Source organism: Agelaius phoeniceus, chromosome 28 (genome assembly GCF_051311805.1).
Source record: "Agelaius phoeniceus isolate bAgePho1 chromosome 28, bAgePho1.hap1, whole genome shotgun sequence".
Classification (NCBI taxonomy): domain Eukaryota; kingdom Metazoa; phylum Chordata; class Aves; order Passeriformes; family Icteridae; genus Agelaius; species Agelaius phoeniceus.
In genome coordinates, this window is record NC_135292.1 from 5,816,499 (window position 1) to 5,843,977 (window position 27,479).

General features: G+C 51.7%; 3 protein-coding genes across 3 annotated transcripts in view; 2 read left to right on the forward strand and 1 right to left on the reverse strand.

The window, feature by feature from the left end:
* The window catches only part of LOC129126583 (uncharacterized), a 311,266-nt gene that overhangs the window by 155,636 nt on the left and 128,151 nt on the right, over positions 1-27,479 (forward strand). The window lies entirely within an intron of this gene.
* LOC143696100 (uncharacterized) lies at positions 14,037-19,932 on the reverse strand. Its single transcript, XM_077191307.1, has 2 exons — positions 19,832-19,932; positions 14,037-15,139 (listed from the first exon to the last, which is right to left on the reverse strand). The coding sequence occupies exon 2, from the start codon at positions 15,128-15,130 to the stop codon at positions 14,222-14,224; it is 909 nt and encodes a 302-aa protein (XP_077047422.1). The 5' UTR covers positions 15,131-15,139; positions 19,832-19,932; the 3' UTR covers positions 14,037-14,221.
* Positions 24,428-26,590, forward strand: LOC143696098 (uncharacterized). Its single transcript, XM_077191305.1, has 2 exons — positions 24,428-24,540; positions 25,198-26,590. The coding sequence occupies exons 1-2, from the start codon at positions 24,532-24,534 to the stop codon at positions 26,152-26,154; spliced, it is 966 nt and encodes a 321-aa protein (XP_077047420.1). The 5' UTR covers positions 24,428-24,531; the 3' UTR covers positions 26,155-26,590.

The following is a 27,479-nucleotide window of genomic DNA, read 5'->3' on the forward strand; positions in this document are numbered from 1 at the left end:
ATAGAGCCTCATGCATATCCATAAACTACTTTACATATTCCAGGAATGATTTTACATGGCCCCTCCTTGGGTCTGCCTTTTCAGAGCATGTGTGTTTCTTGGCTGTGGTTTTGGCTCCTTCTCATTATCACCTCCAGGTTTTGGGCCTTGGTGCACTCTGCCTTCAGACGGGGAGTGCTGATAGTTGGCAGATCTGTACAGGTGTCCTCATCCCATGTGCATTGGATGTTATCCCATCCAAGCAGGCAGTTTAACACAAGCACACTTCTATCAGCTATTTCACTACTATGTCTAAGCTCAATTAACAACAGAAATAAAAACTATATCTTTAGAACAAGGTTATTTTAACACCACACATATAAAATCCATTTTAATATTTGCAAAAAGCCAATATTATGATATTTATCTTTAACAGGGTGAAGGAGCCCTGGCCCAGGCTCTGGCCCTGGGGGACACGGGGACGCTGCCGGGGGGTCCCTGTCCCCCTGTGCCACCCCCAGGGCCCCGGCCCCCGTCCCCGTGTCAGGCTCTGGGGTCGATCTCGTGGAACATCCTCTGGGCGAGGCTGCGGGGCCGGGGACGGGGGGACCCGGGGGGACAGGGGACCCCGCTGTGCATGAGCAGGGTTGGACTGCTCTGGGGGGAGCTGTGAGGGGGCTGGGGCAGAGTGACCTCCCCAGGGACCTCACACAGCCCCCGTGATGTCACACTGCCCTCGTGATGTCACACAGCCATCTGTGGTGTTACACAACCCCTGTAACGTCACACAGCCCCCCCCCCCATGATAATACACAGCCGCTGTGATGTAACGGAGCCCCTGTGATGTCACACAGCCACCTGTGATGTCACAACATTCCCATGATGTCACACAGCCCCTGTGATGTCACACAGTGAGGTAAACCCCATGGAATAACTTCCATTACTTGATAATAAGGCCAGATAAGAGGCTTTATTAACACAGCCCCTGTGATGTCACACAACCTCCATATGATGTCATTCAGCTGCTATGTGATGTCACACAGCAGACTTGTGATGTCAGTCACCCTGGGATGTCACAACCTTCTCTGTGGCATCACACAGCTGCTCTGTGACTCTGTGTCACAACCCACATTGTGATGTCACAGAGCCACCTTCTGTGATGTCACAGCTAGCTCTGTGATGTCACAACCCCCTCAGTGCTGTCACACAGCCCACTCTGTGCTGTCACACAGCCCCTTGCTGCCATCCCAGCTGCTCTGTGGCTCTGGGACACAGCCCCAGAGGTGCTGCTGTGACACAGCCCCCGCAGGGACATGCCACAGCCCCGGCCAGTGCTGAGCCCCTGTGAGCTCTGTCTGTGCCCTGCTGGTGTCCCTGAGGGGCCCTGGCAGTGCCCCAGCCCTGCTGGGCTGTGCACAGGAGCTGCTCCTGGCCAGAGCTGTCTCTCTGCAGCTCTGCTGCCCTTGCCAGGAGCTGCGTCTGAGCCAGGAGCCCGGCCCAGCTCAGCAGCACAGACACAGCACAAGGACTTTAATCACCCTCTGGGCCTCTGCTGCTCTTTGCATCACACCCAGTCCCTCAGAGTGGGCTCAAAGACTTCTCAAGAGCTCACAGTGAGATTGAAATACTGAAGTTTCTTGTACTTTAAAGAGATCCCTGTGAGGGACAGCACTGAGAAAGTGTCCCCGGGTTCCAGGGAGAGCAGAACACTGGAGGCACTGATGGCAGCTGGGGACAAACAAGGCAAAGGTGTCTCTGGTGCTGAGCAAACCTGGATTTGTTTCAGGAATGTAAAGGGCCAAGGCCTGAGCCCCAGGGCCTGGCCAGGCAGATCCTGTCCCTCCCTCCTTGCTCAGGGCTCTTCCCGGGATGGGCCCTGGCATGTGGGGATGGGCAATGCCAAGGGCAGGAGCGTGGGGCGGCCCCTGCCAGGCTGCTGAGCAGGGACAAGGAGGCAATGAGGCCCCAGGCCTGCAAGGGTCACTTGTCCCCTCCTGGCTCAGGCCCAGGGCCAGCAGCCATGGCCAAAGTGCTGCCCAGGTTGGCTCTGTCAGGGCTGTCTTGCAGCTGCTGCCCATCCCTGTGCCCTGTGCAGCCCAGGTTGTCCCACGGTGTCCCTGCCCTAGCCTCTGTCCCTGCAGGCTCTGGGCATCCCCCGGCTGCCCCACCTGGCTGGGCCCTTCCTTTGCTGACAGCTCTGCCTCCTGCCTGCCCCTGCCTGCCCACACAAAGCCTGGGGCTGCTCCAGGCTCCTGCTGGGGACGTGCTGCACCACAGCCCTGCCCTGACAGGGAAATTCCTTTCTCCTGCAGCCACTCTGGGCCTCCCCAGCTGCCCTTGGCGTTAATTCTTTCTCTCTCTGGCTGTTTTCCACTATGTCAAAAGGATCCACCAGCCCTGAAATCGCTCTTTAAACACTCTCATGGCTCTGCTCCACTGTCCTCAGTCTCCACCCCACTGAGCACAGAGCTCCTTTGTCCCTATACAGTGCTCATGGGCCCAAGGCCTCCAAACCCCTCCTTGGGACATCTCTGGGCCCTCTCCAAGGTGTTTCCAAATGAAAACATTCAGCTCAGAGTCTAAAGAAATCACCAGAGGACAGGGCCAGCCTGACCTCTCTGTCCTGGCTTCTTTTATCTGGGAGCGATCCTTGGATATCCATAATTTGGGAGGCCAAATTCTAATTTTGGCCATGGTCCCTGGACAAGAAGGCTGGTTCTTTTCCATAGGAATGCAGGAATAGAGCCCCAGTGTTTCAGGGGCAGATGAGAGGTGAGAGACCACCAGAGGTCAAGGCCAGCCAGAGCTGGCAGGTTTTGTTTGGTGAGATACCTTTGCACAGAGGAAATTATTTTAGGGAGAGTACCCGTTTTGGCAATGACCATCTGAAAAGTCAGACAGCCCTTTTCCATAGCAAGGAAAGCACAGAGCCCCAGTGCTCCAGGAGCTGATGAGAGGCAGCCCTTGACATCCCAAGATCAGCCAGAGCTGTCAGGTGGCCCCTGGGAGGCCAAGCCAGCCAGAGCTGTTCCATGTTCCCTGGGTTCCATGGGGCCCTACAGTGTCCCAATGGTCCCTTGCTTCCATGGGGCCCTGAGGTGTCATAATGCCCCCTTGGTGACACCAGGCCCTGAAGGTTGGAATGGTCTCCATGGTTCCATCAGGCCCCACGGAGCCACAATGGTCTCTGGGTCCATGGAGCCCCTCTGTGTCACCATGGCCCCTTGGTTCCCTGGGCTCCAGTGGTGCCACAATGATCCCCTTGGTTCCCTGGGCTCCAGTGGGGCCATAATGATCCCCTTGGTTCCATGGGCTCCTGTGGGGCCACAATGATCCCCTTGGTTCCATGGGCTCCAGTGGGGCCACAATGATCCCCTTGGTTCCATGGGCTCCAGTGGTGCCCCAATGATCCCCTTGGTTCCCTGGGCTCCAGTGGTGCCACAATGATCCCCTTGGTTCCCTGGGCTCCAGTGGTGCCACAATGATCCCCTTGGTTCCCTGGGCTCCAGTGGGGCCACAATGATCCCCTTGGTTCCCTGGGCTCCAGTGGTGCCACAATGATCCCCTTGGTTCCCTGGGCTCCAGTGGGGCCACAATGATCCCCTTGGTTCCATGAGGTCCCCACAGTGTCCCAGGGATCTCCATGGGAAGGAAAGAACCCAGCCCCACTGTTGCAGGCACAGCCACCAGAGGCCAAGGCCAGCCAGCCTTGACGGTACTGGCAGATTTTGCCTGGGAGCAACCCTTGGATATTGAGAATTTCAGAGGTGGAATCCCAATTTCAGACATGGACACTGGAGGAGAAGGATGATTCTTTTCCATAGGAAGGAAAGCACAGAACACCGGTGGTGTCTCAGGGGCAGATGAAAGGCGGCCATCAGAGGCCAAGGCCAGCCAGACCTCTCTGTCCTGGCAGCTTTTGTCTGAAAGCAACCCTTGGATATCGGGAATTTGGGAGGTGGAACCCCAATTTCGGCCGTTTCTGCATGGATAAGAAGGACGGTTCTTTTCCATAGGAAGGAAAGCACCCAGCCCCAGTGTTTGGACAGCAGGGGAGAGGCACCCCCAGGAGCCAAGGGCAGCCAGACCTGTCTGTCCTGGCAGCTTTCACCTGGGAGCAATCCTTGGATGTACGGAGTTTTGGAGGTGGAATCCCAGTTTTGGCCATGGTCAAGATGGGTGTTTTTGCCCATAGGAAAGTAAAGCACAAAGTCCAAGTGTTTAGGAAGAAGATGAGAGGTGGCCACCCTCAGGCCAAGCCAGCCAGCCCTGTCTCTCCTGGCACCTTTTGTCTAGGGGCTTTCCTTGGACATTGGGCATTTTGGAGGTGCAATCTCAGTTTTGGCTGTGGGTGCCTGGACAGGAGGAAGAGTTCTTTTCATAAGGAAGGAAAGCACCCAGCCCCAGTGTTTCAGAGGCAGATGAGGGCCAGCCCTCAGGAAGCCAAGGCCAGCCAGACTTGTCAGTCCTGGCAGCTTTTGTCTGGGAGCTATCCTTGGATATAGGGAATTCCAGAGGCAGTTGCCCAGTTTTGGCCATGAGTGCCTGGTTGAGATGGAGGGTTTTTTCCCACAAGAAATAAAAGTTATAGTGGAGCCCTGGAAAATGTTAAAAATAGTCTTTGCAAATATTGGGCTTTGTGTTTTCTCAGGTCACTGCACATGCGTAAGCAGTATGATAAAAGATATAATTGTTAGATGTAGTGAGTGTTTAGTAATTAAATATAATTATTATATGACCATAAGAAGAATCATGAGAAACTGTGTTGGAAATTTAAAGGGGACTATGTTTAGCTGAAATCTGTCCATACAATAGAACAATATAAGTTTAATAATTACATGAAAGTTATGTAATGATAGAGGATAAAACACGTTCACCTCGAATGTGTGGTCGGAATCAGATTTGGGTGGAAACTTCCCCGATTCCCAGAGCTCTTGAATAAAAAGCACCGCATATAATCGCTGATGGGATTATGTGTTTCTGAACGCTAACATTTTGGCGACCCCGGATGGGACCCTGCGGGTGCTGCTGAGCGAGTTTCGCGACTCGACCGCGCTCCAGCCGGCACCGAGGGATTCTCGGGGAGCTCGATCGGCCGCGACCGCTTCTGCCGCTCGCCACGTCCCCGGGAGAAAGGTAAGGTGCTTTTTACTTTGGTTTGGGTGCCTGCCAATGAGACGCAGCGAAAGCTACGCTTGGTTGGGCTAAAGGAATTCCTGCTGGTACAAGCCCAGGCGCCGTTCCATAAGACAATCACCAGAGCGTTGCGGGTTCGGCAATTTGTGGAATATTTGGAATGGAGAAACTTAAAGGGATTTTGGGTGGCAACACCTCTATCCCGCAAAGTTCTCCTTTGGGGTGCTTATTAGCACATTGGAAACTGGAATTTTGGGGAAGAATTACGTAAAGCTAAGTTGATTGATTATTGTAATACATGGTGGCCAGGATATGCCTTGGAGAATAGTGAAAAATGGCCAAAATACGGGACTCTGCAATATAACACTATTTCACAGTTAATGTCATTTTGTAAACCAGAAGGAAAATGGGATGAGGTTCCGTATGTTGATGTGTTTTTCTATGTACGGGCAAAGCCAGAATGGCAGGATGAATGTGGATTAATGATGATTAAAACATCTGCAAGCAATAAGTGCGGGGTTTGTGAGGAACGTTGTTTGGAACACTTTGCGTTGAAAGAAAGCCTGAGTAGGGAAAATTATACAGATATTGATTTACAGGTAGCTCCAATAGGAACAAGAGAACCTAACCCTATCCCACCTGTTCCATCTGTCCCTATCCCACTGCCTGCTCCTACCCGACCTAGTCCTGAACCTGTCTCGTCTAGTGCACTCTTCCCTCTTTATTCTCCTCTCCCATCGTCACCTGATCTCTCTTCCTCAGAAGATGAGCAAAACCTAACTGTGGTAGAAAGGAGAGAGAGAGAATCAATGATGGGGTAGCCCCCAGAACCAGGAGTCGGTCTAACCTTGCCCCAGTTATGGATAGAAAAGACATAGGCAGACAAAAACGGACTGTAATTGCCCACTTGCGACAAAGTGTAGGAGTGGAAGGGCCAGTATTTATAAAAGTGCCTTTCTCTCCTGCAGATTTAGTTATTTGGAAACAATCAGCCAGAATTCATTGAGAAAATCCTGATAAAATGGCATGAGTATTAAAAATGGTTATAAAAACTCAAAATCCTGACTGGGAAGACATACAATAATATGTATATATATATATATATATATATTATATTAATATATCTAATATATATCTATATATAGCATATTAATATATCTAATATATTAATATTAGATACTTTGATGGATACCACTGAGAGATGGTACTTAAGGCAGCCAAAGAAAGGGTAAGAGAGGACATCAGAAACGGACTCATAACAGGGAATTTAGATGAGAATTTCCCAACTGAGGATCCAAATTGGGACCCTAATTTATTTTGCGATGTGGGGAGACTACGGAAAGATCAAGAGTGGATCCAAATAGGAGTTCAGAATGCTGTGCCCAAAACTATCAATTGGTCTAAACTATATGAAGTTTGGCAGGAAAAGACAATGTCCAGACTTGAACAACCAGTTTCACCAGGGCAATCAGTGCCAGCAGGTTACCAAGGGGATGGTTTTGGGGGAGTATACCAGCTGACTAGACATAGAGCCAGTAGAACAAGTTAAGGAACCTGTTATAAATATACAATTAGGACATAAAGAGGTCAAATTTCTAATAGATACAGGAGCTACTTACTCGGTATTGAATGATCTGAAAGGACAAATTTGGGACAAGCAAACAACAATAGTCGGCGCTACAGGGAAAGAGGAAAAACGGCCATTCTTGCAACCCCTAGATTTGTGTTTTGGGAGCAAAGTTATAACACACGAATTCCTATACATACCTGAGGGTCCAATTCCGCTTTTAGGGAGAGATTTGCTAGCGAAACTTGATGCGGTAATAACCTTTGAAAATGGGGAGCTTATAATGAAAATATCTGAATCAAAGACGAGACAGATATTAATGATCAAAGAAAAACCTGTTCCCTCTACCCCTAGGGAGGTAGGAGATGCAGTGATTCCCTCTGTATGGGAGACAGATATACCAGGGAAATCTAAATTGGCACAACCAGTGCATGTAGAGTTAAAAGAAGGGGCGAGGCCTCTACAAGTCAAACACTATTCCATAAAACCAGAAGCATGGCAAGGAATAAGTAAAGATTATTGGGAAATTCTTGAAATACCAAATTTTAGAAGAATGTGAATCAGAATTGAATACACCAATATTTCCAGTAAAGAAGCCAAATGGTGAATATAGATTAGTGCAGGATTTGAGAGCAATAAATAAAATAACAAAGGACATTTATCCAGTGGTAACAAATCCTTACACATTGCTAACATCCGTAAAGGAGATATATAAGTGGTTCACTGAAATTGATTTAAAAGATGCCTTTTTCTGCATCCCCCTTGACAAAGAAAGTAGGAAACTGTTTGCCTGTGAGTGGAAAACCCAGGAAATGGGAGAAAGACCCAGCTCACCTGGACACGATATAAGAACTCGCCGACCCTATTCGGAAACCAACTGGCAAAGGAGCTGGAGATTTGGACCGAGAGTGGGCAAGTACCAAGAGACCAATACCTGTTGTTGCAGTATGTTGATGATATACTAATAGCTACAGAAGAAAAGCAACCTGTATAAAGGTAACCATTGAGATTTTAAATTCCCTGGGAATGGGAGGTTATAAAGTACCCAGAGGAAAGGCACAAATTGCCCAACAGACTGTGATCTACCTGGGATGTGAAATTTCACAAGGGCAACGAAAACTAGGCACTAACCGTATCCAAGCTATTTGTGCTATTCCAGAGCCCCAGAATCTACATGAGCTGCGAGTCTTCCTCGGGATGGCAGGATGGTGTCGCCTGTGGATCATGGACTATGGACGGATTGCAAAACCCCTGTGTGAAGCTCAGAAGATGCAGCCATTCACCTGGGGCAAGCCACAGAAAGAAGCCTTCCTAAAATTAAAGGAAGCACTGACAACTGCTCCAGCATTAGGCTTACCTGATCTGTCTAAAGATTTTCAGCTGTTTGTCCATGAAAGGCTGCGCCTAGCACTAGGAGTCCTGACCCAAGGTCTGGGAAGCTGGAAAAGGCCGCTGGGCTACTTTTCCAAACAACTTGACAGCATAAGTGCCGGGTGGCCTCCATGTCTGCGGGCAGTCGCAGCCACTGTGATGCTGATACAAGAAGCCAGGAAGCTCACGATGGGAAGGCACATAGATGTCAATGTACCACACATGGTAACCACTGTCTTAGAGCAGAAGGGGGCCATTGGCTATCCCCAAGCAGGACAATGAAATTCCAGGTAGTCCTGACTGAGCAGGATGATGTCACATTAAAAACAACTAACCTTTTGAATCCAGCTTTGTTCCTAGGTACCACAACTGAAGAAGGCCCATTAGAGCATGACTGTGTGGAGGTAATAGAGTACACCTACTCAGCAAGAGAAGACCTGAAAGACGTCCCACTAGAGCAGCCAGAGTGGGAGCTGTTTACAGATGGGAGCAGCTTCGTGGAAAACGGAACCAGATACGCTGGGTATGCGGTAACAACAGTCAGTACAGCAGTGGAGCAAAGGCATTACCACCAAATACATCTGCCCAGAAGGCAGAACTGGTTGCTTTAACCAGGGCACTAGAATTAAGTGAAGGGAAAAGGGTAAATATCTGGACTGACTCAAAATATGCTTTTGGAATGGTGCATGTACACAGAGCACTGTGGAAAGAAAGGGGACTATTGTCCTTCTCTGGGTATGCACATTAAACATCAGGATGCAGTCCTGCAATTGATAAAGGCAGTACAGAAACCTGAACAAGTGGCAATCATACACTGTAAAGCACACCAATCAGGAAACTCCAAAATCTGTGAGGGAAATCGAAAGGCAGACTGGGCAGCCCGACAGGTTGCTGGAGAGGTGCAAACAACAATGGCATTGATACCTTTAAAGCTTAACGTATCCCAATTCAATTTGCCTCCAGAACCAAAATATTCAGTAGAAGATGAGAGACTGGCACGTTTGCTAAATGCACAAAAGAATTCAGAGGGATGGTATGTGACTGCACAGGACAGATAGTGGTACCCCCTTGAAAATGAGAGAAGTTCTACAAATTAAACATAACGAATGTCACTGGGGAGCAGAGGCATTGGTACAATTGCTAAAGCAGAGTTTAATTTCGGTATGGATGTTAACAGTGGCAAAATCAGTAATGTCAAAGTGTGAGATCTGCTTGAAAAACAATCCAGTGGCTGGCGACAGGCACAGCTAGGAAGAATTCGGATAGGAATAGAGCCAGGAGACTATTGGCAGGTAGATTTGGTAGAACTGCCAAGAACTCGAGGATACAAATACCTGTTAGTGGGGGTTGACACATTCTCTGGGTGGCCAGAAGCCCTTCCCTGTCACACCAACCAAGCAAAGGAAACAGTAAAGTGGTTACTACAGGAGATTATTCCCAGGTTCGGGGTACCCCTAGGGTATCATCAGATAGGGGGCCCCATTTCATAGCTACAGTAGTAAGAGAGGTAAGTAGATTGCTGGGGATAACTTGGGACCTCCACACACCATGGAGACCCCAGTCAAGTGGACAGGTAGAGAGGATGAATCAGACACTAAAGAGGCAAATCAGTAAAATATGCCAAGAAGCCAAATTGCAGTGGCCCCAGGCTTTGCCAATAGCACTGTTGAGGATTCGGATAAAGCCTAGGAGTGGGATGTCAGTCAGCCCTTAGGAGATATTGCATGGGAAACCATATGAATCTCCTGAGCCTAACCCTAATGTGCACGTCACAGGAAAGCAGGAAGTGTATAATTATGTTCTGTCTCTCGGGAAAACTTTAGCTCGGCTCCGGAGCATCCTCGTGTGGAATAGACCGCTGACTCTCGAGAACCCAGTTCATAACATACATCCAGGAGACGAGGTGTACATCAAGAACTGGAACGAAGAACCGCTGAAAGAAAAGTGGAGTGGGCCCCACCAGGTACTGCTGACCACCTTTACAGCAGCCAAAGTAGCCAGCGTGGACCCCTGGATTCACTACACCCGAGTGAAGAAAATCCATCCTGGATCACGGCCTGTGTAAACTGTGGAACCAACAAGGCTGCAGATAAGATGTGTTTAATCACTTTGAGAATGCTATCAGTAATTGTGCCAATGTTATGGTCATTAATGTCTTTGGGATGTGGAATGCAAAAAGATCAACTAAACACTCTTCATTCTAGAATGAAGAGAGAGGTACAAGCAGAAAGACAGGTGATAAAGGTTTCTAATGCAGTTTGGGCTGAGAATGTAATGATTGGATTAGTCAAGGACTTTGCCAAAATGCAAAACACCTGTAGAATAACTGCCTGTCTGCCAATACCAAAGGGCAGCAGGAGATCCAGTAAATTGGGGAATCATAACAGCAAAACTACCTGAAATACAAAAGAACAAAACAATTGCATGCAAACAGGTACCCGAATCGAGGCAAGTAATCAAGGAAACTTGGGAGAAAATAGGAACATGGATGAGACCCATGGGCCAGAAAGACAGTATTCTAAGTGATGGCACACTAGGAACCCCTATGGGAGAATCAGGAGGCATCACACAATGGCAATGCTATTTGCCACACTATAAAAAGATTACAGAAAATGTTACAGAAACCACTCTGGTATGGAAGTGTGAGGCCAAGGATCAGAAAGATCAGACAGAGCCTTGGGACAGTGCATGGTCTGTGAGTATCCTTCAAAGATTCCAATGTATGGCAAACACCCCTTGGTGCATTAAGTGGGAAGGCTCCGGGAATGAAACAGATCCAGCAGTAACAAACACTGCCACCAGTAGCAGAACGAGGGCAGACCAAGTAAGTTGGTGGGCATGTAATAAAACTTATGACTGCACTTCTGATGATGCAGAGAAAAAGCAGATGCCACCCCTGGCAATAGCCCTACAAACTGGCTGTGCTTGCAGAGGGATCAAACATAAACAAGGCAGAGGGAATTATAAAGCAGTTGTAGGATGTACCAGGAGTACAGTCCGAGGTCCAGGACAATTTGTATGGGCGGCAAGCGATGGCACCTGGACAACACATCTGCCTGTAGATGGGAAAGTAAAGGAAATTACTTTAGGCCTCCCAACCTCATGTCCAATTTGGAAAAAGTCCCCATTTAACGGAAAACATGAACTTCTGCAGATAAGAGCAAGACGAGAAGTTCTAGACAATGAAAATCCAGATGACACTTGGCAAGAACCCTCTGGTGGAGTGAAATTTGGGTGGGCCCGAGAGTCTTTGCTTGGTCCTATAGCAAACTATCAGAGTAGAAGATGCTGTACAAACTTACAGGTCAGGTAGATAGACTGGCAAGAGTCACCCGGGAAGGATTTAAAGAATTAAACATACAATTACAAGGCACCACAAAAATGACTTTACAAAATCGATTAGCCTTAGATTTGTTACTCCTGAAAGAGCATGGAGGATGTGGATTTTTAAAGGGACGGGTTGGTCATTGCTGCGTTCACATCCCAAATGTAACTGCAGATGTAGAATGTGACATCAATCAGTTGAAACAAAGAGAGCATGAAGCACAAGAAGAGCAAAAGGATTTGACTACGACCTGGCTAGGCAAAATCTTTAAAGGGTTAGGGTGGAATGTGAGTTCATGGATTAAATCTATCATTGAGAGTGTGATAATCTTACTAATTGTATTCTTAGCAATTTGGTTAGTTCACAGCATCTTGAAAGGAGAGATACAGAAGAAAACATCCTGGAACCAGAAGATAATAAAGGCTCTGACACGAGATCCACGCCCACCATCTTCTGGTTCTCCAGTTCGTGACAGCATCCACGACAACGTTTACATCAACCATGGACCTGAAGAACGTCAAGAATAAATTGAGAAATAAAGGACTGTATCAAGTGAAAACATTTACACCTATAGTGAAGTGAAAATGCTTTCAAAGGGGGGAGAATGATAGTGGGGCCCTGGAAAAATGTCAAAAATAGACTCTGAAAATGTTAGGCTTTGTGCTTGCCAGATCATGTGAAATTGCACCTGTGTAAGCAGAACATGATAAATGATATAATTTTTAGATGTGATGATTGTTTAGTAATTAAATATAATTATTGTTTAATCATAAGAAGAATCATGAGGAACTATGTTAGAAGTTTGAGGGGGGCCACAAGGAGCCCATGCTTGGCTGAAATCTATGTATACAATAGAACAATTGAAGTTTAATCATTAACATGAAAGTTATATAAGGATAGAATATAAAAACATGTTCATCCCGAACCCATGTCGGAGTCAGATTTGGGTTGGTACCCCTGACACCCAGAGCTTTTCAATAAAAGCACCTGCATATAATCATTCTGGTGATTATGTGTTTCTGAACACTAATATACCCAGTAAAGTGTTAAACCCTTCCCAGTTGCTGTGCATGAGGCTCTATGAATATGCACCAGGCTGATGTAAGGGGAAAGGTATTTCAGGGGATCCCTGAAGGTAACAGGGTGCTCCTGCCTCAGTGCCAAGATGCACCCAGTTTACATCTTCCAAGAACTGTTTAGCATGGCTCTGCCCTGGATCTGCCTTTTTAGAGCATGCAGATTCCTTGGCTGTGGCTTTAGTCCATTCTCTTTATCACCTCCAGTTTTTGGGCCTTGGTGCACTCTGCCTTCAGACGGGGAGTGCTGATAGTTGGCAGATCTGTACAGGTGTCCTCACCCCGTGTGCATTGGATGTTATCCCATCCAAGCAGGCAGTTTAACACAAGCCTTTTAACAAGCTTAATTAACGACAGAAATAAAAACTATATAACAAAATATATATATAGTTTACATATATATTTAAATATATATATATATAAATATATATATTAAATATATATATATTAAATATATATATATTAAATATATATATATAATTTACTTTAAAAAACAGTCCCAGCCTGATCCATATGGTCCCAGAAACCCGGGATCCCAGTCCATACAGTCCCAGTCCATATTTGATCCCACTTCAGGCTATCCTGGTCTGGAGGGTTCTGACCCACGTGATCCCCATCCACGTGATCCCAGCCCATATTTGATCCCAGTCTGTGGGGTCCTGCACACATTCCCAGGGTCTGGAATTCCAGTTCCCAGCCAGGAAAAAATGTTCCTGCCCTTGAACTTCCTTCCTATCCCCTCAACAAATTGCAATAAAATTATAAACAAAGAAATAATAATTGAAATTAAATAAATTATAATAAAAAAATATCAACTCTTCTTTGCAATACTCCAACTATGATTTAACTCAAACCAAAAATAAGTATTACTATAATATTACCAATGCATATAAATAAACAAATTATATATCAAGAAATACCTTTTAAAAATTTTAACTCGATGACTAATGTACTTTAGATTAAAAATATCTAAAGAAACTACCATGCAATCTAACACATCTTAGTTAAACAATGCATATTACAAATATACTAAACACAAAAGCAAACACCAGTACAATTTCTCAGACATTTCAACCAAACAATTAAACTTTAATAACATCCTTAAGTACTCTTGAAAAATTAAAATTATTTTCAAAAGATTAATTGTGTGCAGGTGGTTTTATTTTGATATTGATTTTTGGATTGTTTGGGTTAGATGATTTAAAAAATGGGACTTTTATAGGAATTGAATCAGCTGAGAAGGTGGCACTCTGCAAACAGAACTGACTGAAAATGAACGGGACAGAAATCAGTAACTCTGAAAGTTTTATTTGCTATCAAATACATCCCACACACCCAGCCCCACACAATCCCCATCCCACTGCTCCAAATTGAGATCCCACTTCTCCCAATCTCCTTCCAACTCCATCTCAACTTGACAGCTGTGGAATGGAGTGAGTTTGGCATGGGATTGAGTTTTTTGAGGAAGGAACAAGCAATCTGAGGTGGAATTGAGCCCTTTGGGGTTAAAATTCAGTTATTTTCAGTGGAATTAGAGTGGTTTTGAGGTGACTGTTCCATCCCTCCGGACTTTTGGAGGACAGAGAGATGGAGAAGAGAAAAAAATTCAGGCCAAACCAAAGGACAAGCAGGCAGGTGTGTTCCCAACATGGATCACAGGGAATGTGAGTGACCAGGGCTGTGCCCAAAGTGCCTCCTCCAGTGGGGGATGGAGCTGCAGCAGCGCACGAAGCTCTTCCCGCACTCGGGGCACTCGCAGGGCTTCCCTTACCGGTGCCTCCGTTGGTGTCGGGTCAAGTGAGAGCTCCTGGAGAAGCTCTTCCCACACTGGGGACACTCGTAGGGCCTCTCCCCGGTGTGGATGCGCCGGTGCCTGACGAGGTGGGAGTTGCGCTGGAATCCCTTCCCACAGTCGGGGCATTGGAAGGGCCTCTCATCTGTGTGAATCCGATAGTGCCGGAGGAGCTTGGAGCTGGTCAGAAACCTCTTCCTGCATTTATCACACTCGTAGGGCCTCTCCCCAGTGTGGATGCGCCGATGGGTGACGAGGGTGGAGTTACGCTGGAATCCCTTCCCACAGTCGGGGCATTGGAAGGGCCTCTCCTCTGTGTGAATCCAATAGTGCTGGAGGAGACTGGAGCTGGTCTGAAACCTCTTCCCACACTTGGAGCACTCATAGGGCCTCTCCCCAGTGTGGCTCCTCTGGTGGCTGATCAGGCTGGAGCTGCAGCTGAAGCTCTTCCCACACTCGGAGCACTCATAGGGCCTCTCCCCTGTGTGGGTCCTCTGGTGCAGGATCAGGCTGCAGCTCCGGCTGAAGCCCTTCCCACACTCCCCACACTCGTAGGGTCGTTCCCCAGTGTGGATCCTCTGGTGCCTGATCAGGTCGGAGTTCCACCTGAAGCTCTTCCCACACTCCACGCACGTGTGGGGCTTCTCCCCATCATGGAGCTGCTCATGGAGCACCAGCTCCGAGCTCTGCCTCCATCTCCAGCCGCCTTCCCGGCCCAGGCTGCCTCTTTCCCCCTCACATCCCCGCCATCTGCGTTTGCAGCCCCTCATCGTGCGGCATCTCCGGGCCTTTTCCTCCCCGTTGGCTTCCTGCGCCGTGGAGCCGCTCAAAACGGCCTCTGCCACCAGGTTCTGCCGCGGGCATTTGTCCTCCCTGCTCTCCATGCTCAGCTCCTGCTCTGGGCGAGGAAGGACAAGGACAGCATGGGATTTGCCTCCGTGCCACAGGCAAGGGCAACCAGATCCCCCCAGGCCGTCTCTGGGGACGCACTGCCCCCTCTTGGCTCTCCCCATTTCGGGATGCCGGGGCTGTTTGGGCTCCCGGGCTCCCTTCTCCCCTCATTCTCTGCTCTGGGCTGCAGCGGCTCCAAGGAGTCCCCCCTGCCCCTCTCCAGGCTCTTGAGGCTCCCGCCAATGACGGCGCTCCCCCCTCTCTGGCCCCCCCACTTTGGCCTCCTGGGGGACACAGGGCTCTGCTCCTCCAGGCTGCCTCTGCCCGCAGCTGCCACCGCCACCCCCCGATGTCCCCCCGAGGGGCCTTTTCCGCTCAGCCTTGGACTTCTTCATTCTCCAAACATCCCCCCAGAAACCCAACCCAGGGACCCCTCGGGATATCTGGGCTGGGCTCCCCCTCCTCGCTCACCGGAGCCATGGGGGGGGGGTGATGATCCCACAGGTGGGGGCTGCGAATTCAGGCAGGGCTCGAGACCGCGTGGCTCCCGCAGCTCAGCCTTGATCCGCCTTTGTCCCTCCTCTTCCTCTTCCTCCCGCTCCTCTCTGTTTTCCCCACCTCCTTCTCCTTTTCCATCCCTCCCCTTCCATTCCTTCTCCCCCTCCTCCCCCCTTACCCCGCCTCCTCCTCCCCCTCCATCCCTGCCCTTCTCTCCCTCCCTCCTCCTCCCCCAGCAGCAGCCACACCCTCGGTGCCCCGTTCCCGCAGCCCTCGCAGCCCGCGGCAGGAGCGGCCATGGAGCCGGGACAGGTCGGCATGGGCAGCGCGGGGCTCTCGGCTGCTCCCAGCCGCTGCGGGCGGGGGGAACCCGGCCCGGGCCAAAGGAGAGGCAAACTGGGCAAACTGGGGGCTGCACATCCAAACTGGGCCTTGCTGGGGACCCTGCCTGGCCCCTGCCAGCCCTTGGGGCTCCTCTCGGCACATCCGCCAGGGGGGAACGCACACAGGCCTGGGGGATCCCAGCAGTGGCAGCACTGCCAGGGACTGGGCTGCACTGGGATCGTACTGGGAGCGACTGGGGCTGTACTGGCTTTGTACTGACATCAGACTGGGATCGTACAGAGGGTGACTGGGATTATGCTGAGGGTGACTGGGAACAGCTGTGAGCAACTGGGATCACGCCAGGAGCAACTGGGAGTGACTGGCTGCACGCTGGGGGTGACTGGAAACAACTGGGCTTATACTGGGATGAACTGGGATCATGCTGGAGCTGACTGGGATCATTCTGGCAGTGAGTGCCACTACACTGAGGCTGACTGGGAGTGCTTGGGAGCAAATGGGATCATACTGGAAGGAACTGCAAAGATGCTGGAGGGAACTGGGCTACACTGGGGGATACTGGGAGTGACTGGAACAAAAGTGAGGGTGAAAGAGAGCAACTGGAACCATGTGGAGCACAACTGGTTCATACTGGCAGGGACTGGGAGCACACTGGGCTCATCTCTGGATCATACTGGGAGGGACTGGACTAATACTGGGAGGATCTGAGAGGGACTGGGAGCACACCCTGCACATCATCCCCCAGACTGGGCCTGACTGGGAGCAACTGGGAGCACGCTGGCAGCAAATGGCATCATACTGGGACTGACTGGGCTGATCTAGGGAGCAACTGGAACCACACTGGAGGCAGCTGGGACCATACTGGGAGAGACTGGAAGCAACTGGGATTATACTGGGACCCCACTGGGAGGGCTGGCATGTGACTGGGATCAAACTGGAGCTTACTGGGATCATATTGGGGTTGAAAGGGAGCGACTGGGATCACACTTTGGGCTACTGGGAGCAGCTGAGGGAAACTGGGATGATGCTGTAAGCAAACTGGAGGAACTGGGAAGCACTGGATGCATGCTGGGGGCAACTGGGATATACTGGGCATGACTGGGGGATCATACTGGGATAACTGACACCTTACTGTGGCCACTGGCAGTGCCTGGAAATGACTACAGACATGCTGGGGGCAACTGGGATATACTGGGAGTGTCTGGAACCATACTGGGGGGACTGGAATCACACTGGGAACAACTGGGACCATGCTGGGGAGAACTGGGACCACACTGGGGGCAACTGGGAGTGAGTGGGACCATGCTGGGAGGGACTGGGATCATCTGGGGAGGGACTGGGACTAGAGCAGGGGCAACTGGGTTCAACTGGGACCATCCTGGGAGTGTCTGTAACCATAGGGGAGTGATGGAAGCACACTGGGAACAGCTGGGCCCATGCTGGGAGCAACTGGGATCCCACTGGGGGCACTGGCATCAGACTGGGAGTGACTGGGAGCAACTGGGATTAGACTGCAAGGGACTGGGATCATACTGGGAGTGGCTACACTCATACTGGGATTATACTGGGTGTGAATGGAACCCGACTGGGGCTTACTGGGAGCTACTGGGCCCATGTTGGGAGGAAAATGTGACCCACTGGGAGCAACTGGGATCGGCTGGAAGGTTCTGGAACCATGCTGAGAGGACTGAGACTACAACTGGGGCAACTGGGATCATACTGGGAGCAACTGGGGCCACCCTTTGAGCAACAGATGGAAACTGGGATGATGCCAGAGGAAACTGGGAGGAACTGGGAAAGACTGGGATCATTCTGAGGTAACTGAAACATACTGGGAGTGTCTCTAACCATACTGGGGGCACTGGAACCACACTGGGAACAGCTGGGACCATGCTGGGAGCAACTGGGACGATGCTGGGGGAAACTGAATCTACCCTGGAGGCAACTGGGCACGACTGGGACCCTGCTGGGAGGGACTGGGACTATTCTTGGGGCAACTGGGATCATCATGGGAGGAACTGGGAACAGCTGGAATTATGCTGGGAGCAACTGGGATCACACTGGGATCCCAGTGAGAGCAGCTGAGGCCATGCTGGGTTACACTGGGATCTCATTGAGAGCGACTGGAATCACACTGGGATTGACTGGGAGTGGCTGGTTTTGCGGATTTTGGGGGTTTGGATTTTGAGGGATTTTCTTGGCATTTTGAGGGGGAGTTTTCTGGGGGTGGTTGGGAGTTTATTGAAATTTCTTGTGGCTCTTTTTGAATTTTGGGGATTTTACTGGGATTTTGTTGGGATTTTTTGGGATTCTCAGAAATTCCTGGGGTTTTATTGAGATTTTGGGGCATTTTATTGGAATTGTGGTGGCATTCAGAGGGATTCATTGGGGATTTGGATTTTTTGGGGATTTCTGGTGGGATTTGTGGGGTTTTGTGGGGTTTTTTGGGTGTTGCCAGGATTTCCTTGGATCTTGGGGGAGATTTTCTGGGGCTTTTAATGGTTTTGGGGACATTTTGGGGGGATTTGCGGAGTTTAATCTGGATTTTTGGGGTTATTGGGATTTCAAAGGATTTTGTGGGTTTATATGGGGATTCTGGGGTGTTCTAATGGGATTTTGAGAGATTTAATTGGGATTTTGTGGGTTTTATTGGGACTTTCGGGGCTTTTAAGGAGATTTTGGTGCCTCTCAGCCCTTCCCCACACCCAGGGAATGCCCCAAAACCCCCCTAAAATTCCACTAAAACCCCACAAATCCCCAAACATTACAAGAAAACCCTCAAAAACCCCAGAGAATCACCAAACATCCCAGTGGAACTCACCAAAATTTTAAAAAACTCACTAAATTTTCAATAAATCTCCCCCCAAAAGCCCCCACAACCCCAACAAAACACCAAAAATCCAAAACACCCCAAATCAACAAAACCCCCCAAAATCACATAACCATCCCAAAACCCAATAATTCTTCCCAAAAACCCCAATAATCCCTCCTAAACTCCCAACAAAATCCCAAAAAAGCCCAAAAAAGCCACCCCCAAATCCCCAAAACCGCTCTCAGAACCCCAAAGTCCCCACAAACCCCCCCAGACTCAGTGGGGCCGTCCTGGATCAGGGGGCACCGGCCGGTGGAAAGGAGCCACTGCAGGGGGCCCTGGGAGCTTTTTGGGGAGGGGGCACCATGGGAGACCCCCCAAAAACCGGGGGGGGGGGGGGGGAACCCCTGCTGTGCCCCCTCCCCCCGAAACCCCCAGACCCCGGTTCAGGGTGGGCCTGGGACCCCCCGGGACCCCCAAATCTCCCCCAGGACCCCTCCAGGAACGCCCAACCCCGCAGAGCTCCCCCAGTGTTGGCCCAGAACCTCTCTGGACCCCCAAACCCTCCCCAGGACCCCAAAAACCTCCCCAGGACCCTCAACCCCCCCCAGTTCTCCCCAAAATTCACCCCAGACCCACCTGAGACGCCCCCAAATCCATCAGACTGCCCCAAATCCCCCTCGGACCCCTCAATCCCCCCAAACCTCATGAAATCGCCTCAGACTCCTCGAAGTTCCCCAGACCCACCTCAGAACCGCCCAGATCCACTCACAACCGCCCAGTTCCTCTCGCAATCCCCCAAAATCCCCCCAGACTCTCCCAATTCCTCAGTTCCCCCTAAACCCACCTGAGAACGCTCCAGACGCTCTCAAGCTCCCCCCAAAGCTCCCTAAAGCCCCCTCAGACCCACCAAAGCCCCCTCAGACCCCCTCATTTCCCCCAAACCCACCGCACACCCTCGTGTTTCCCGTCGATGCCCCCAAAAATCCCCAATTTCCCCTCAGACCCGCCCCAAACCCCCCCAGTTTGCCCCCGGCCCCACCTCAGCTCCGCTCTCCCTCAGAATCGCGCGCCTCCACCGCGTGTGCGGGCTCCCAGCAATGGCGGCGCGCCCCGCCCCGAACCAACCAATCAGCGCGCTGCACATCCCTTAACTAACCAATCACGGCGCGGATCCCCCAGCAAGGCCCGCCTCCCCTGCGCCGTCCCAGCCAATCAGAGGCGACCGGAAGCGGCGCCCCCTTCCCCGCCGCCGCCGGGACCCCCCGGGCTCGGGACAGGAGCGGGAGGGGCCTGAGAGGGGATCGGGGGGGGGGGGCGGGGGAGGGTCCGGGGGGTCTGGGGGGGCTTTGGGGAGGGGTCCGGGGGTTTGGGGGGGTCTGGGGAGGGGTCCTGGGGCACTGTGGGGGGACCTGGGGGGTGCGGATGGGTCCTAAGAGGGGTCTCGGGAGGGGGAGGGGGTCGTGGGAGGGTCTGGGGGGGTTTTGAGGAGGGGTCGTAGGAAGGTCTTGGGAGGGTCTGGGGTTGTTGGGATGGTCCTGGGGGAATTTGGGGAGGGCTCTGGGGGGTCCTGAGGGTGTCCTGGAGGGTTTTGGAGGTTTGGGGAGGGGCTTTGGGGGGTCTGGAAGGGTTTTGGGAGAGGGTCTGGTGGGGGGGGGGGGATTTGGGGAGTTTTGGGGAGAGGTCCCGGCGCGATCTGGGGAGGGGCTGGGGGAGCCTGAGTTGGGTTTGGGGAGGGGTCTGGAGGGTCCTGGGTGGGGTCTTGGGAAGGGTCTGGGGGGGTCTCAGGGGACATCCTGGGCTGGGCCCCATTGGGGTCTGGGGGCTCTCAGGGGGGTCCTGGGAAAACCTTGGGGGGCTCTGGGGGTCCCAGGGGAGATTTGGGGGTCCCGGGGGGTCCCAGGCCCACCCTGAACCGGGCTCTGGGGGTCTCGGGGGGAGGGGGCACAGCAGGGGTTCCCCCCCCCGGTTTTTGGGGGGTCTCCCATGGTGCCCCCTCCCCAAAAAGCTCCCAGGGCCCCCTGCAGTGGCTCCTTTCCACCGGCCGGTGCCCCCTGATCCAGGACGGCCCCACTGAGTCTGGGGGGGTTTGTGGGGACTTTGGGGTTCTGAGAGGGGTTTTGGGGATTTGGGGGTGGCTTTTTTGGGATTTTGTTGGGAGTTAGGAGGGATTATTGGGGGTTTGGGGGAGAATTGTTGGGTTTTGAGATGGTTATGTGATTTTGGGGGGTTTTGTTGATTTGGGGTGTTTTGGATTTTTGGTGTTTTGTTGGGGTTGTGTAGGTTTTTTGGGAAGGATTTACTGAAAAATTGGGGAGTTTTTTAAATTTTGGGGAGTTCCACTGGGATGTTTGGTGATTCTCTGGGGTTTTTGAGGGTTATCTTGTAATTTTTGGGGATTTTGTGGGGTTTTTGTGGAATTTTAGGGGGGTTTTGGGGCAGTCCCTGGGTGTGGGGAAGGGCTGAGAGGCACCAAAATCTCCTTAAAAGCCGTGAAAGCCCCAATAAAACCCACAAAATCCCAATTAAATCTCTCAAAATCCCATCAGAACACCCTAGAATCCCAATAAAAGCCCACAAAATCCTTTGGAATGCCAAAAACCCCAAAAATCCTGATTAAACTCCGCAAACCCCCAAAATGTCCCCAAAACCAGAAAAAGCCCCACAAAATCTCCCCCAAAGCCCAAAGAAATCCTGGCAACAACCAAAAAACCCCACAAAACCCCCCAAATCCCAGAAAAAATCCCAAAAAACCCAAATCCCCAATTAATCCCTCTGAATGCCACCACAATTCCATTAAAATGCCCCAAAATCTCCTAAAAATCTCAATAAAACCCCAGGAATTTCTGAGAATCCCAAAAAATCCCAACAAAATCCCAGTAAAATCCCCAAAATTCAAAAAGAGCCACAAGAAATTTCAATAAACTCCCAACCACCCCCAGAAAACTCCCCCTCAAAATGCCAAGAAAATCCCTCAAAATCCAAACCCCCAAAATCCGCAAAACCAGCCACTCCCAGTCAATCCCAGTGTGATTCCAGTCGCTCTCAATGAGATCCCAGTGTAACCCAGCATGGCCTCAGCTGCTCTCACTGGGATCCCAGTGTGATCCCAGTTGCTCCCAGCATAATTCCAGCTGTTCCCAGTTCCTCCCATGATGATCCCAGTTGCCCCAAGAATAGTCCCAGTCCCTCCCAGCAGGGTCCCAGTCGTGCCCAGTTGCCTCCAGGGTAGATTCAGTTTCCCCCAGCATCGTCCCAGTTGCTCCCAGCATGGTCCCAGCTGTTCCCAGTGTGGTTCCAGTGCCCCCAGTATGGTTAGAGACACTCCCAGTATGTTTCAGTTACCTCAGAATGATCCCAGTCTTTCCCAGTTCCTCCCAGTTTCCTCTGGCATCATCCCAGTTTCCATCTGTTGCTCAAAGGGTGGCCCCAGTTGCTCCCAGTATGATCCCAGTTGCCCCAGTTGTAGTCTCAGTCCTCTCAGCATGGTTCCAGAACCTTCCAGCCGATCCCAGTTGCTCCCAGTGGGTCACATTTTCCTCCCAACATGGGCCCAGTAGCTCCCAGTAAGCCCCAGTCGGGTTCCATTCACACCCAGTATAATCCCAGTATGAGTGTAGCCACTCCCAGTATGATCCCAGTCCCTTGCAGTCTAATCCCAGTTGCTCCCAGTCACTCCCAGTCTGATGCCAGTGCCCCCAGTGGGATCCCAGTTGCTCCCAGCATGGGCCCAGCTGTTCCCAGTGTGCTTCCATCACTCCCCTATGGTTACAGACACTCCCAGGATGGTCCCAGTTGAACCCAGTTGCCCCTGCTCTAGTCCCAGTCCCTCCCCAGATGATCCCAGTCCCTCCCAGCATGGTCCCACTCACTCCCAGTTGCCCCCAGTGTGGTCCCAGTTCTCCCCAGCATGGTCCCAGTTGTTCCCAGTGTGATTCCAGTCCCCCCAGTATGGTTCCAGACACTCCCAGTATATCCCAGTTGCCCCCAGCATGTCTGTAGTCATTTCCAGGCACTGCCAGTGGCCACAGTAAGGTGTCAGTTATCCCAGTATGATCCCCCAGTCATGCCCAGTATATCCCAGTTGCCCCCAGCATGCATCCAGTGCTTCCCAGTTCCTCCAGTTTGCTTACAGCATCATCCCAGTTTCCCTCAGCTGCTCCCAGTAGCCCAAAGTGTGATCCCAGTCGCTCCCTTTCAACCCCAATATGATCCCAGTAAGCTCCAGTTTGATCCCAGTCACAGGCCAGCCCTCCCAGTGTGGTCCCAGTATAATCCCAGTTGCTTCCAATCTCTCCCAGTATGGTCCCAGCTGCCTCCAGCGTGCTTCCAGTTGCTCCCTGGATCATCCCAGTCAGTCCCAGTATGATGCCATTTGCTGCCAGCGTGCTCCCAGTTGCTCCCAGTCAGGCCCAGTCTGGGGGATGATGTGCAGGGTGTGCTCCCAGTCCCTCTCAGATCCTCCCAGTATTAGTCCAGTCCCTCCCAGTATGATCCAGAGATGAGCCCAGTGTGCTCCCAGTCCCTGCCAGTATGAACCAGTTGTGCTCCACATGGTTCCAGTTGCTCTCTTTCACCTTCACTTTTGTTCCAGTCACTCCCAGTATCCCCCAGTGTAGCCCAGTTCCCTCCAGCATCTTTGCAGTTCCTTCCAGTATGATCCCATTTGCTCCCAAGCACTCCCAGTCAGCCTCAGTGTAGTGGCACTCACTGCCAGAATGATCCCAGTCAGCTCCAGCATGATCCCAGTTCATCCCAGTATAAGCCCAGTTGTTTCCAGTCACCCCCAGCGTGCAGCCAGTCACTCCCAGTTGCTCCTGGCGTGATCCCAGTTGTTCACAGCTGTTCCCAGTCACCCTCAGCATAATCCCAGTCACTCCCAGTATATCCCAATTGCCCATAACATGGTGTTAACTGCCCCTCCCCCGAAGGCTCCTACTCGCTCCCAGCATGATCCCAGTATGATCCCAGTATGATCCCAGTATCCATCAGTGTGATCACAATCTGCCCTGGTATGGCAGTATAATCCCAGTCTGATGTCAGTACAAAGCCAGTACAGCCCCAGTCGCTCCCAGTACGATGCCAGTGCAGCCCAGTCCCTGGCAGTGCTGCCACTGCTGGGATCCCCCAGGCCTGTGTGCGTTCCCCCCTGGCGGATGTGCCGAGAGGAGCCCCAAGGGCTGGCAGGGGCCAGGCAGGGTCCCCAGCAAGGCCCAGTTTGGATGTGCAGCCCCCAGTTTGCCCAGTTTGCCTCTCCTTTGGCCCGGGCCGGGTTCCCCCCGCCCGCAGCGGCTGGGAGCAGCCGAGAGCCCCGCGCTGCCCATGCCGACCTGTCCCGGCTCCATGGCCGCTCCTGCCGCGGGCTGCGAGGGCTGCGGGAACGGGGCACCGAGGGTGTGGCTGCTGCTGGGGGAGGAGGAGGGAGGGAGGGAAGGGCAGGGATGGAGGGGGAGGAGGAGGCGGGGTAAGGGGGGAGGAGGGGGAGAAGGAATGGAAGGGGCGGGATGGAAGAGGAGATGGAGCTGGGGATAAGACGGTGGAGGAGGAGCGGGAGGAGAAAGAGCAGTGAAGGAGGCGGGGTTAGGGTGGAAGAGGAGAGGGAGGTGGAGATAAGACAGAGGGGGAGCGGGAGGAAGAGGAAGAGGAGGGACAAAGGCGGATCAAGGCTGAGCTGAGCGAACCACGCGGTCTCGATCCCTGCCTGAATTCGCAGCCCCCACCTGTGGGATCATCGCCCCCCCCATGGCTCCGGTGAGCGGGGAGGGGGAGCCCGGCCCGGATATCCCGGGGGGTCCCTGGGTTGGGTTTTTGGGGGGATGTTTGGAGAATGAAGAAGTCCAAGGCTGAGCGGAAAAGGCCCCTCGGGGGGACATCGGGGGGTGGCGGTGGCGGCTGCGGGCAGAGGCAGCCTGGAGGAGCAGAGCCCTGTGTGCCCCAGGAGGCCAAAGTGGGGAGGCCAGAGAGGGGGGAGCGCCGCCATTGGCGGGAGCCTCAAGAGCCTGGAGAGGGGCAGGGGGGACTCCTTGGAGCCGCTGCAGCCCAGAGCAGAGAATGAGGGGAGAAGGGAGCCCGGGAGCCCAAACAGCCCCGGCATCCCGAAATGGGGAGGGCCAAGAGGGGGGAGCTTTCGGCATTGCTGGCACTGCCAGCAGCCTGGGCAGGGGGGGTACCCAGGAGAAGGGGGACCCCCAATTCCAGGGTGACCCCAGCAGCTGGGACAGGGGGGAACCCCCGAACACCAGAGGGGAGGGAGCAGGGACAGGGAACTCCTGGGAGGCTTTTTCAGGGCTGAATTTTGGTGTTTGGGAGGTTTTTCTGGAGCCCAGGTGGCCAGTGACTTGTAGAGATGGACTTGGGCAGAGAGAATTTCAAACTCAACATGCTCATCCCTTGTTTTCTCCGAACCAGGATTTCCCATTGCCAGCCCCTGGGAGGCTGCGAGGAAGAGGAAGATGCCCCGGGACACTGAGGCAGGTGAGGAGGAAGTCAGTGCCCCTTTCCCCTCTGTGCTGCTCCATCTCCCAGCCCAGCACGGCCCTGGGGGGATCTCGTTGCCCTTGCCTGTGGCACGGAGGCAAATCCCATGCTGTCCTTGTCCTTCCTCCCCCAGAGCAGGAGCTGAGCATGGAGAGCAGGGAGGACAAATGCCCGCGGCAGAACCTGGTGGCAGAGGCCGTTTTGAGCGGCTCCACGGCGCAGGAAGCCAACGGGGAGGAAAAGCCCTGGAGATACCGCAGGAGGAGGGGCTGCAAACGCAGATGGCGGGGATGTGAGGGGGAAAGAGGCAGCCTGGGCCGGGAAGGCGGCCGGAGATGGAGGCAGAGCTCGGAGCTGGTGCTCCATGAGCAGCTCCATGATGGGGAGAAGCCCCACACGTGCGAGGAGTGTGGGAAGAGCTTCAGGAGGAACTCCGACCTGATCAGGCACCAGAGGATCCACACTGGGGAGAGACCCTATGAGTGCTCCAAGTGTGGGAAGAGGTTTCAGACCAGCTCCCATCTCCTCCGGCACTATCAGAGTCACACAGAGGAGAGGCCCTTCCAATGCCCCGACTGCGGGAAGGGATTCAAGTACAACTCCGACCTTGTCAAGCACCAGCGCATCCACACAGGGGAGAGGCCCTACGAGTGTGATAAATGCAGGAAGAGGTTTCAGACCAGCTTCAATCTCCTCCTGCACTATCGGATTCACACAGAGGAGAGGCCATTCCGCTGTCCTGACTGCAGGAAGGGATTCAAGTACAACTCCCACCTCGTCACCCACCGGCGCATCCACACCGGGGAGAGGCCCTACGAGTGTCCCCAGTGTGGGAAGAGCTTCTCCTGCAGCTCTCACTTGACCCAACACCAACGGAGGCACCGGTAAGGGAAGCCCCGCGAGTGCCCCGAGTGCGGGAAGAGCTTCGTGCGCTGCTGCAGCTCCATCCCCCACTGGAGGAGGCACTTTGGGCACAGCCCTGGTCACTCTCATTCCCTGTGATCCATGTTGGGAACACTCCTGGCTGCTTCTCCTTTGGTTTGGCCTGAATTTTTTTCTCTTCTCCATCTCTCTGTCCTCCAAAAGTCCGGAGGGATGGAACAGTCACCTCAAAACCACTCTAATTCCACTGAAAATAACTGAATTTTAACCCCAAAGGGCTCAATTCCACCTCAGATTGCTTGTTCCTTCCTCAAAAAACTCAATCCCATGCCAAACTCACTCCATTCCACAGCTGTCAAGTTGAGATGGAGTTGGAAGGAGATTGGGAGAAGTGGGATCTCAATTTGGAGCAGTGGGATGGGGATTGTGTGGGGCTGGGTGTGTGGGATGTATTTGATAGCAAATAAAACTTTCAGAGTTACTGATTTCTGTCCCGTTCATTTTCAGTCAGTTCTGTTTGCAGAGTGCCACCTTCTCAGCTGATTCAATTCCTATAAAAGTCCCATTTTTTAAATCATCTAACCCAAACAATCCAAAAACCAATATCAAAATAAAACCACCCGCACACAATTAATTTTTTAAAAATAATTTTAATTTTTCAAGAGTACTTAAGGATATTATTAAAGTTTAATTGTTTGGTTGAAATGTCTGAGAAATTATAGTGGTGTTTGGTTTTGTGTTTAGTATATTTGTAATATGAATTGTTTAACTAAGATGTGTTAGATTGCATGGTAGTTTCTTTAGATATTTTTTATCTAAAGTACATTAGTCATCGAGTTAAAATTTTCAAAAGGTATTTCTTGATATATAATTTATTTATATGCATTGGTAATATTATAGTAATAGTTATTGTTGGTTTGAGTTGAATCATTGTTGGTGTATTGTAAAGAAGAGTTGAGATTTTTATATTTTATTTTTATTATAATTTATTTAATTTCAATTATTATTTCTTTGTTTATAATTTTATTGCAATTTGTTGAGGGGATAGGAAGGAAGTTCAAGGGCAGGAACATTTTTTCCTGGCTGGGAACTGGAATTCCAGACCCTGGGAATGTGTGCAGGACCACACAGACTGGGATCAAATATGGACTGGGATCAAATACGGACTGGGATCAAAGATGGGCTGGGATCAAATATGGGCTGGGATCACATGGATGGGGATCGTGTGGATCAGAACCCTCCAGACCAGGATAGCCTGGAGTGGGATCAAATATGGACTGGGACTGTATGGACTGGGATCCCAGGTTTCTGGGACCATATGGATCAGGCTG

What these genes read in the sequence shown, in the direction of transcription:
- LOC143696100 (XM_077191307.1), bottom strand. Translation starts at nt 15,130, where the DNA reads ATGGAGAGCAGGGAGGACAAATGCCCGCGGCAGAACCTGGTGGCAGAG.